The 12,357-nt window shown below is 40.8% G+C and overlaps 1 protein-coding gene across 4 annotated transcripts in view; it reads left to right on the top strand.

Annotated features, from left to right (window-relative positions):
• Nucleotides 1-12,357, top strand: part of MAP3K5 (mitogen-activated protein kinase kinase kinase 5) — a 205,864-nt gene that overhangs the window by 185,964 nt on the left and 7,543 nt on the right. For all 4 annotated transcript variants that reach the window (XM_042987198.1, XM_042987196.1, XM_042987199.1 and 1 more), the window contains 2 exons: nucleotides 1,541-1,646; nucleotides 9,173-9,416. In XM_042987198.1, the coding sequence (XP_042843132.1) occupies nucleotides 1,541-1,646; nucleotides 9,173-9,416 (350 nt within the window). The remainder of the gene's footprint in view (nucleotides 1-1,540; nucleotides 1,647-9,172; nucleotides 9,417-12,357) is intronic.

Raw genomic sequence — 12,357 nt, 5'->3', positions numbered from 1 at the left:
AACCTAGCAGTGGTTCACTTCCTTTTGGGAGCAACTACTCTGAGGAATTTCTCAGACTGACTCCTTTCTAAACTGGGGGATTTTTTTGTAATAAGAGAGAGAAAAGGAGAGAGCATGAGTAGGGGGAGGGGCAGAGGGAGAGCGAGAAAATCCCAAGCAGGCTCCACTCTCAGTGTGGAGCCCCACATGGGGCTTGACCCCACGACTCTGGGATCATGACCTGAGTCAAAACCAAGAGTCAGACACTCAACAGACTGAGCCACCCAGGCACCCCTAAACTGGGGGGTTTTGATGGGGGACCAAGGGCAAGAATAAGCAACTGGAACCCCAGCTTTTGGCGTGGGCTTGCAGCTAGGTCACCATCTCCCTTGCTCCCTCTAAAATCTCTGGTCCCCCCCCCCCCGTCTGTCTGCCCCCCCCCCCATTCACTCTGTTTCTCTCTCTCAAAAATAAATAATAAACATTCAAAAAAAAACGAATAAAATCTCTGGTCAGAGCCCTGTGGGGAAAATAGCCACTTTTCTTAGAGGGTCATGTCGACCAGCAATTAGTGGAGTTAACTCAAATTTTAAAGAAGCCTCTTTTAGCTTTATGCTAATGGTTATTTTTTTTAATTTTATTTATTTATTTTTAGTTTTTTGAGAGAGAGCACGTACAGTGAGGGGAGAGGCAGAGGGAGAGGGAGCCCAGGCAGGCTCCACACTCAGCTCAGTGTGGAGCTCAATCCTTTGACCCTGAGATCATGACCTGAGCCAAAATCAAGAGTCAAATGCCCAATGGACTGAGCCACCCAGATGCCCAATAATTATTTTTTTAAGTTTTTATGTATTTATTTTGAGAGAAAGAGAAAGTGCAAGTGGGGTAGGGGCAGAGAAAGAGGAGAAAGTGAGTTTCATAAGCAGGCTCTGCACAGGCAGCGGGGCTCGAATGCAAGGCTCAAACACAGGGCTCAAATGCAGGGCTAAAACATGGGGCTCAAACTCACAAACTCTTACGACCATGACCTGAGCCAAAGTCAGATGCTCAACCAACTGAGCCACCAAGGCGCCCCTGAAAAAGGTTATTTTTTTGAAAGATAATGCATATTATTAGTCACTAAAAAAAAATACCCTTACGACCCAGACTTTCACTGTGAACAGCATTTCTGGAATATTCTAGCAGCTTCCTCCTCAGAGTCACAACACTGAAGGTCAGTGTTTATTTTTATTTAAAGCCCTTGGATTCTTTTTTCCTCCTTTACCACCTCCATCATCCAATCTGAAGTCATCATAAAAAATGGAAGTTGCATGTTCTGAGTCCTGAAGAAGCAACGTTTCATTTAACCAGACTGCCTTTGATTTGCTTATGTGGGGATCACCAGACTTTAATTTGAAATGGCACTTTTTTATTGTTTTCTGGTGACATAAAGAAATTACTCACAGTTCAAGGTGAAGAAACCTCATAGTTGTTTCGTTGATAGAATGTCATCCAGATGGTTTTGTCAGCTAGGTTATTTGCAACTAAAAATTAAAGTAGACTAAATGTCACCCTCTTTCTCCAGGTCAATAAAGTTCTTCGGAATCATAACATCAAGCCACACTGGATGTTTGCCTTAGACAGTATCATCCGAAAGGCAGTGCAGACGGCCATCACCATTCTGGTGCCAGGTCAGAAATAGTTAATTACTTTGCAAATATTTAGTGTTTGATATTTTAGATTACTGTTCAACTATCATTTATGGTGTCTTCTTTACTGCGTCTCAGATCAAGTTAGCCTTTTGTAAAAATCTTTTCAAAGCCACTAAATTAATCTTTATCTAGTGCATATAGTCTAAGGAATGTACTACACCAAGCCAAAGGCTTACTCTGGGTGAGGAAGTTGCTTCCTTGTTTTTAAAGAGCATATTTGGATATGGGGGGAAGGAGGAAATTGTGCAGGTGACCCAAATACGTATACATTGTGGTATACGGTTAGCTATGTCCACAAAACACACTCTTGCTGGTGGTTCCCAAACCTGCCAGTGTGCATTGAGTGATGTCAGCAGCTCTTTAAAATTATAGCTTTTCAGGCCCCATCCCAGACTGAGTGAGTAAGAATCTGCTGGGAAAAAGCCCAGGAATCTGATTTTAATCCAGCTCCCAGGTCATTTTGATACACAGCCAGGTTTGGAAATCACTGGTCTAGACAGATCCCAGCTATGTTTGCAGGGAGGTACAAAAGGGGTAGTGTTGATGAAACAGGGTTTTATGGAGTGAGAGACACATTCAAGTTCTAAGACATACTTCCAAAGTACTTTGATAGTGTACTCACTAATGAAAAATTTTAAGCAAAGCTCTTCTGTGTGTGTGTGTGTGTGTGTGTGTGTGTGTGTGTGTGTAGAGAGAGAGAAATGATAGATAGATAAATAGATAAACAGATTTAGATACATAAATTAGAAATATGTTATACTAATTTATACATGTTTTATAAAACATTCTAGGGGCATCTGGGTGGCTTAGTCGATTGAGCGTCTGACTCTTGATTTTGGCTGAGATCACGATCCCAGGATCGTGGGATTGAGCCCCGTGTCAGGCTCTGTGCTGAGCATGGGGCCTGTTGGGGATTCTCTCTGTTTCTTCTTCTGCCTCTCTCCCCTGTTCATGCTCTCTCACTTAAATAAAAAGCAAAAACCAAAAAAAAAAAAAAAGCCACTCTAAAATAGAAATTTGAAAAGATAATTATGAAATATCTTAAAATTTAGGTTATTTACAAATGGTACCACAAAATTTTAAGTCATCATCAGTCCTTCCGAGTTGTGGGATTCCCTCTCTTCTCTCAGAATACCTTGTTTGTTTTGTGAGGGCACTAGGGTCCATCTTTATATTAAACCTTTGTCAATATTAAGTAAAGATTAGGGTAGAAAATTTGCATAGAAATTTTAAATTAGAAAAAAATTCTACAAAGGCGCTAAAACACATAACTAGCAGTTAGATGTGAACCCTGGGAAAGCCGTGCTAGTGTAAACCTAATGTAATGCTCTAAGGAAGTTAACAGATTCTTATATTTAGATGACTTATCATTGGGATGGTCTTGGATGTGAGGAATGTACTCTAGAGGGGTTATATAGTGAAAAGATGTGAGGGGTGAAGGGGAATAGGTGTGTATTAGAGAGGAACAGACATAGGCAGAAGTTAAACACGGTAGTTTAAGTGAGCAAAGGCACGAGATATTATACTTTGATATATTTAGCATATAAATTATCTGTTAGTCTAATTTTTTAAAACTTCCCTTTAAAAATGGATGACTTAAAGGCAATGGATGATATCCTGGAATAGGAAAAAAAAAATCAGTGAAAAACTTGTGTCTGAATAAAGCCTGTAGTTTAGTTAATAGTATTGTACCAATGTTAATTTCTTAGCTTTGATGACTATGCCGTAGTTATGTAAGATGTACTGGGGGGAGCTGGGTGGAAGGTATACGGGAATTCTCTGTATTACCTTTGCGATGTTTCTGTCAGTCTAAAATTCTTCCAAAATAGAAAGTTTACAGAGCACGCTGACCTTCACACTGTGGTTAACAGGCTGGTAATTCAGGGAGAGGGCAGAGAGTCACGTCTCCTTCTGCTCCAGCGGGTGTCCCAGGGATTGGCACTCTGCTGTCACCCAACCCATGTGTGGAACGTTCTCTATGAAGAGGGTTTGCTACGGAAAGCTGTTTGTCCTTCCACTGTGGAATCGGTCCCTCTGAGGCTACTAAGGAGTTCGAATGAAAACCAAAATTATTGTTTGCAAGCATTTAAAAAAGAAGTTGAATTTTTTAAATTAATTTATTTATTTTGAGAGGGAGAGTGCCAATGAGCAGGCAGGGGAGGGGCAGATTGAGAGGGAGAGAAAGAGAATCCCAAGCAGGCTCTGTGCAGAATCTCAGGTCAGCACAGAGCCGGATGCAGGGGTTGATCTCCTGAACGGTGAAATCATGACCTGAGCCGAAATCAAGAGCCGATGCAGAATTGACTGAGCCACCAAAAAAGTGGAAATTTTAGAGGACAATAACTAGAAGAAGTATTTTTTATATTCCTCCCAGGTTAGGGGGAAACCATATACATTTGTATGCCAATGCATAAATGATGAAATATGCGAACAAGAGGAATTGATTTCAAGCAGTTGAGAGTTCCATCAAATTTCTGAATGTCCCTAAAGATTTTGTTATACAATTGAGATTCAAAGAAACTGCATTAAAAATGCTTGTCTTGGGGCGCCTGGGTGGCTCAGTCGGTTAAGCGTCTGCCTTCGGCTCAGGTCATGATCTCACCGTTTGTGAGTTTGAGCCCCGCGTAGGGCTCTGTGCTGACAGCTCAGAGCCTGGAGCCTGCTTTGGACTCTGTGTCTCCCCCTCTATCTACTCCTCCTCTGCTCATGCTCTGTGTCTCTCTGTGTCTCAATAATAAATAAACATTAAAAAAAAAAAATGCTTGTCTTCACAATCCCTTGTTAAAAATTCCTTCTAGAGAGAACACCACAAATAAAATGTGTATGCAATATTGAAATGTATGTCATCATTAGTGCATACATTTCCTGGGTCTGTCCACCGAGAGGACCCAAATCTTAGTATCTAAACACCATTTTCCAGTAAAAGGAATCCGTGCTCCCTGGAGAGATGGTTGATTCCAGGCCTGGGGTAGGGGAAATACAGGTGAGCCTGGAATATCTTGGTGATGCCAAAAAGTAAGGAAGTGCCAAAATGGATGGAGGGTTTTTGAAAGGACACCGCAGACCACACCCATTTGAAGGAGTTCCCAAAAGTGTAAGCCAGAACAATTTGAGCAATAAAATAAAATAATAATAGCCTATTAGAATAAACTAAATATCCGTAAGTCTACACGAATATAAATAATTGAATACACAAAGAAATGCAGGAAAAGAGCCAGCTCTTTTTTACAGAATTCCAGTTAATAAAGGTAGCAGGTATGAGGGAAATAGAACATCACCATTCAGCAGACAGCACAGTAATAATGATTCCTGCAGGCAAGAAACATCAATGGCTGCTGAAATTAGTAGGCACAGGAGTAATGAGAAACAGGATATTTGAATGGTTGCGCAGTATCTACCCACAAGATTATTTACTAATTGCAAAGGGAAAACAGTGACTTTCCCGTGGGGAAACCAGCAGATACCTCCTTTACCAAGCGATCAAGGTAAGCATTGCCAGTAATAGGACACATCACCCTGTACCTCCTGATGTGAGACCCTTAGTAGCGAACAGCATCACCTTTGTGGTTTTCTTCCCGGAAAACGCACAGCCTCAACCTAAACATAAGACGTCGAACTCCAGAGGAGGGTCATAGTACTCCTCAAAAGTGTGGAGGTCGTGGGAGATAAAGAAATAGCTGGGTACTACCTCAGACTGGAAGGGACTAAGGAGACATGATAACAAAATGCAGTGTGGGATTCTGGTTCAGGAAAAGGACATCAGTGGGAAAACTGGTGAAACTCAAGTAAGGTCTGGATTACTTCGTGGTGTATCAACGTCCATTTCCTGGTTTGGATCCTCGTCCCACCGTTCTGTAAGATGTCAAGTTTGGGGCAAGCTGCTGAAGGATATTCGGGAACTCTCTGTACCATTTCTGCAACTTTTTTGTTATTCTAAAAGTATTTCAAAATAAAAAGTACAAAATAAAGAAAGTATTCAATCTTCTTTCTCCCCCCAAAAAGAGCACACAGAACAGAGAGTACAGTGCAAGCCCCTTTGGAGTTTTTTTCTCAGGCAGTTTTCTCACTTGTCATCAAGAATCAGCCTTCAGATGATTGGCAACATTGAGTCTCTGTTGTTACAGTCTGGCTGTGGGTGACCAGATGGAGAAGTGCTGAGCATAGAGACCATGTTGGCAGTGCTAAGAGAGAATTGATAATGTAGGCATACCAACTACATTACCAAAAAATTTTAAAGCTGCTAAAGCACTGGGTACTATTACCAGTGAGGCTGAACTACTCATGTGCCCTGTGTCCACATTAATGTAAGATGACCAGCATTCTGAACCATGAGCTTCCACTGCACTGACACGGATTGTGATCTTACTTGTTATCAGAAATACCCGGGGTTAAAGAAGCTTGGTCTGATTATTCTCCGGGGAAGGAACCAGTTGGGGTGGTGGCTGCGGGTAGGGAAGTGGGAATAGTATTGTTGTTTGATCCCCTCTTGCCGTATTAGAAACCGGCACTGGCTCTGGTTTCCCACACATGGGCTTAAGTGCTACCCACTCGTTACAGGGCCCCCTGAGTCCCCGCCTTTCTCCTGACACTTGCCTCTCTCCTGACAGTCCATTCTGCCTTCCACTCTTCTCAGCGGGCTCTGGACCATCAGTTGAACTTCCTTCTCTCAAACACCTCTGCCCCTTTCTCCACCAAGCCAAGGCTTTCCCCTCCTCCAGAGTCCTGCTTAGGCTCTTCTGCTTCCCTGAATCAATGACTGAACCACCACTGGATCTAGTCACTGCAGATGTACTTTATTTACCTCTTTAGCATTCCTAATACATGTACGTGTGAATGGTATAGGTTGCTAGGTCTATAACTGAGATCATCTAATTTGTGCTTATAATTTCGTGTTATCTTTGTACCTGCTCTTAGGGCTCTTCCCATATGCATTCTAGTTCTCCTTTAGATTATTACATCTTTGAGGACAAGGACCAGATGCTCTATCTCACTTGCATATTTTACGATGTGCGATTTGATGATGTGTATTCAGGGGGCCACCACAAAAGTCCAAAATAACAAAGTATTGCATTTGCTTACAATTTTCTACTTGATTCAGATTATCGGAGAGAATTTTTTCAGTCTTTTACACATATATAAAATTGAAATTTATGATAAAACATACAGAGTTAGGGCTATGTAAGGAGATGTTTAAATATAATAATAAATATCAGAAATTTTCCCTCTGCAAAAGCGACATTATAGTCAACAGCACAATAAAACTTTTTAATTGTTTTTTTTTTTAATTTTCAGTTTAGAGACCATAAAAGAAATTTAAGAATAATTTTAGAAAAATTTAAAAGAGCTAATCTTGTGTTCTAATTTAACCTAGAATTGCACTTTCTTAAATTACTTTTAAAGTAAGATTCTTAAAATTATTTTGTTGCCTTATAAATACAAGTAATCCTAGGAGTATAACTCTTCCATTCTGCCAACATTTTTTGAGAGGCTAATATGTCCTAACCTCTGTACTGGGTTCTAGGTTTACAAAAGTAAAACACCTGGTTTTGAGGCCCTCCCACTCTAGATGAATTAGGAAATGGAATTTTGGAAAGAGAAAAGAGATGATGCAGAAAGCAGAGTAGAGGTGGGGGCTTGGTGAACCTTCCGAGATAAAGGGCAGGATGTGAAGAAGTTAGAACCCTTGTGTACTGGTAGTGAGATTATAAAATGGTGCAGCCAGTATGGAAAACAGCATAATAGCTCCTCAAAAAATTTAAACTAGACTTACCATACGATCCAGGAATTCCTCTTCTGGATATATATCCAAAGAAGAAATTGAAAGCAGGATCTCAAAGAGGTATTTGCACCCCCACATTCATAAAAGCGTTATTTACAATAAACCAAGATGGGAGCAACACAAGTGTCCGCTGACGAATGGATAAACAAAATGTGGTATGTACGTGCAATGGAATATTATTCAGCCTGAAAAGGGAAGGAAATTCTGACACGTGTTGCAACATGGATGAATCCTAAGGACATTATGCTAAGTGAAGTAATAAGCCAGTCTCAAAAAGACAATTACTGAATGATTCTACTTGCGTGAGGCACCTAGAGTAGTCCAACTCATGGAAACAGAAAGTAGAAAGGCGGTTGCCAAAGACAATGGGGGAGGGGAAATGGGGAGTCGGTGTTTCATAGGTATAGAGTTTCAGTTTTGCAAGATGAAACTTATAAAAAGTTTGCAACTTTAAAACCAGTTCTCAATAGGGGTTGAGCAACAATACAAATATACTTAACAATATTGAACTGTGTACTTAGAAATGGTGAAAATGGTAAATTTTAGGCCAGGCATTTTTTTTTTTTTTTTTTTTTTTTTTTTTACTACAGTGAAAATTTAAAAAATAAATAAATAAACAGAGAGATAAAGGAAGTCAGAGCTACATAAGCCTGGCCCCTGAGGAAGGGCACTCTGATTTTTGTTATGGGCAAGAGATGAGGTGTTTTTTTAGACTGTTGAATCTGCAGTGCTGGCTTCCCTCCAAGAATATCTAGGAGGTATCGGATGCAACAGGATCGGGGCTGGAAATATAGTTTGTTATCCACACGTTACAAATACTCAACTCTAATAGATTTGAATGAGGTCAGCTATGGAGAGTAAGAAATATAAAAATATAAAATATAGAAATATAAAAAAAGTGAAGGGTAGAATTCCAGGTTCCAGGTTCTAGGCTCCAGACGGTAGATAGAAAAAGGTCTGAAGAAAAGACACAGCAGCCAGAGATTTAGAGGAAAATACCTTCCACAGGTCCAGTAAAGTAAGGAAAGAAAAGTTACCTGGAGGATTTGTTACCCAGTCAGCCTTTGGTCGCCTTGCCCTGGTGGCTGCATTGGTGGTGGGAAGGGATCTTCTGTTCCTCCCCCTGGAGCCATCTCCCCACACAGGGGCTCTTGACCTGTGGTTCATGGACTCTCTGGAGCCCGTGGCAAATGGACTCAGGATATCTGGGCAAAATGTTGTATGAATGTGCTTTCCTTCTGCAGAGAATCTCCATGGCTTTCGTCAGATTCTTGGTGGGTTCTGTGATCCAATAAAAGCTCCATGTGCCATCATAGCGTGTGGAGTCCAGATCCTGCTACCCTGATTTCACTTAGATTATGAACGTCGTAGTTAATAGTTGCCAGATATTACGTAATCTAAAAAATGGATTTCACTTGCATGAACAAATGTTTATGTTAACAGGTTTTTACATAATTGCCTTTCCGATTTTAGCATTTTCCCACATATCTTATGTGCAGTGTGATCACTTTTCTTCTGTGTGAATTAGATCATTCCGAGTTAATACATCGTGTGAATTTTGCAGATTCGCTGGGAAAGAAAGCATAAATTAACGCACAAAAATCCATCCCTACTTTTGGAAAAGCATTTTGGAATCCATATTGATAGCAGGGGAGAGGACATTCATGTCTTAGGAAATGAATTAGTCAGATTTTATTAACACTGTTGTTGATACTACGCCTCACAGAACTGAGGCCACATTTCAGCCTCGCATCTGAGAGTGATACCGCGGATCAAGAAGACTTGGATGCGGAAGATGAGCGTGAGGAACAGCCTTCAAACCAAACTGTCCAAAGACCTCATGCTGTCATTGAAGATGCCGTGGCTACCTCAGGGGTGAGCACGCTCAGTTCTACTGTATCCCATGACTCCCAAAATGCTCACCGATCACTCAATGTGCAGCTTGGAAGGATGAAAATAGAAACTAATAGGTAAGTCCTGTTTTCACGTGAGTGGCTTTCTTTTCCCTTACTCTTATGTAAGTGCATTTAGGTTTTCTTTACAGTTTGGTCCACAGAGAAAACAAAATAGGATTCCTTTGTCCCATTCACGTAAACTTGGCTTGATACCTTTCTTGATCAAACAAGAGCGGTTTGTCGTCGTCTCCTTAATCAAAATCATTTTCTGCGTATTCTACCAATTCAAGCCTTATTCAGCACCATTCCTTTGATTACTGATTTATCTCCAAGTACACTGAGATTTTCACAATAGTTGTAACTTCAGAGACTATCTTGGACACAGAATCAGAGCAGCATGTATCATCCAAGAGACAGCTGAAAGACAGAAAGTCCATGTTCTTGAAAGCCTGTGATTTGGAATATCCTGTTCTTTTAGGAGAGGAAGATCTCTGCTTTTGAAAAGATACATTTAATGGTGCTGAAGCTTTGCATTTCAGAACCTTGAAAGAATGAGCAGTTGATTGCATTTAGGATTCTGTTTCATTTGGAATATGCTGTGTCATATCTGGACTTTAATTTTTCTTGGAGAATTTGGTAATATAGAATCCACATGTTAAGGTGATTAAGTGAAGAGTAAATATTTCCTGTTCTTCACAGATGTTGGCACAGTTCAGGGGCTGAGTCTATGATTTATAGCTTCCTGGTGCTGGCTACAGTTGACAATGTGGGCAACTGCCTTTCTGACTCTGGGTTTACAGTTTATAGTAAAAACCTTTTTTGGGGGGGGCGGCGTGAATCAATAGAAGTTCAAATATTTAGTTGAAAATCTTAGTTGTTCACCAGGGAGATAAACATATTTTATTTCTAGTTTTGAGTTTTAAGTTTTTAAAGTTAAGCTTGAATACCAAGCTTAGTAAAAATAGTAAAGCTCATCCTATACTCAGAAACCGAAATTTTGGTTGCATGACTAAGTAAATCCATATGTATCATCTATGGTTTGCATAGAGCGAAATCTTTCTGAAAAAAGGGAAATTTTCTCCCTGACTTCCAGATCTTAATCTTGTCCTCTGAAACCCAGCTCTTACTGGGCATCATTACTACTTTGGTGGAAGAATTTGAATCTTTTCTCCTCTTCAAAATCCTCCTTCCTTCAAAATCCTTAGTGTCCTTCATTTCCTCCTCTTGTCAGACAGCACCCCAATCACGACACTGCGTCCATTAGAGTAGGTGTTAACTTTAGTCATGTTTCTTTTTAGTTTATCCTCTGTCCTCCGATCCTGAATGAGCTGTTGTTAATACCCCTCTCTGATCTCTGGAGGAGGAATGTTCGATCCTTACTGTTCTGGACCATCCCCAACTCCTCCTCCACCCATGGTCAGAATTATACATGCAATAAAGCTACATTATTTACCAGTAAGCTGGTGTATTTGCTTCTCTCGCCCTAAAACCTTCTGTCTATATGCCCTGGCTTATGTCAATAGAACCTGCCTGTCCTGAATGCAGCCTTTTCCTTCTCTCCTTAGACGACGAGAGTTCTCCTGGCTTACACCCTGTCCATGTCCTCTGTCCGCCATACTTGCACCGTGCCATGCACGGCCCCTCAGGGCTGCTTTTCTGAGGGGAGCAGCTGGCTGAGGGCCTGCCTGCCACGTGTTCCCATCTCTGCTGAAAAGGCTACAATTTGCCCTGTTTCTTCATTGCATTAGGAGCATGGTTGCCTTTTCACAACAGCCCACACAGTTCTCTACGTATTTACACTTACATCTGTGAAATCTATAGGATTATGAGCCTCCTTTTTCTGTTTCTAGTAATATCACCTCACGCATGAAAAAAAAAGGGCAGCTGTTCTGGTACTAAGCAGTGGAAACGAGAGATTGATCACGTCTGTAATTTTTAGTTGAAGATCACTTGGTCTATAGAGGTCCATCTGTTGCCAAATAAACTTAGAGGAAATGTTAGATTTAGTGTTTAGGAAAGGTTGTGGCCCTCACATTAGAAATCTTAAGCTTATCTACCCTATGACCCAGCAATAGCACTGCTAGGAATTTACCCAAGGGATACAGGAGTACTGATGCATAGGGGCACTTGTACCCCAATGTTCATAGCAGCACTTTCAACAATAGCCAAATTATGGAAAGAGCCTAAATGCCCATCAACCGATGAGTGGATAAAGAAGATGTGGTTTATATACACAATGGAATACTACTTGGCAATGAGAAAGAATGAAATATGGCCTTTTGTAGCAATGTGGGTGGAACTGGAGAGTGTTATGCTAAGTGAAATAAGTTATACAGAGAAAGACAGATACCACATGTTTTCACTCTTATGTGGATCCTGAGAAGCTTAACAGAAGACCATGGGGGAGGGGAAGGGGGAAAAAAGAAGTTAGGGAGGGAGGCAAACCATAAGAGACTCTTAAAAACTGAGAATAAACTGAGGGTTGATGGGGGGTGGGGGAGAGGGGAAAGCGGGTGATGGGCTTTGAGGAGGGCACCTGTTGGGAGGAGCACTGGGTGTTGTATGGAAACCAATTTGACAATAAATTTCATATTAAAAAAAAAGAAATCTTAAGCTTATATTTAGGACAATCACTGATCAAAGTAAATCAGGTTTATCCAGCTCTTGATTATTTGATCACCGATAATAATACCAAATGGAGAAAATAACAGGATGGCTTTAGAATGCATATTTTACTTATATTTCCCTATATGTTTACATAAAATGTTCTGGAAATAATTCACTTGATGGCAATTATTGGGACAGTAATGCAGGACGATAATGCAGAGTTAGCTAAAATTTAACTCAGCCAGAGCTGACTGTTTATCTAGGACACGATTCCAGAATTACCCACCCCCACCCATCTGAGTTAAAAAATCAACCTCAGGGCAGATGGCTTTACCAAGCTTTTCTGGAACAGAGGGGCAGGCAATTGCCTTAATTTTGCAGAACTTCCCTGTTAACTTGTAGGCAAAGG

Source organism: Panthera tigris, chromosome B2, assembly GCF_018350195.1.
Source record: "Panthera tigris isolate Pti1 chromosome B2, P.tigris_Pti1_mat1.1, whole genome shotgun sequence".
Lineage (NCBI taxonomy): Eukaryota > Metazoa > Chordata > Mammalia > Carnivora > Felidae > Panthera > Panthera tigris.
This window is presented reverse-complemented; position numbering and strand designations above follow the sequence as displayed.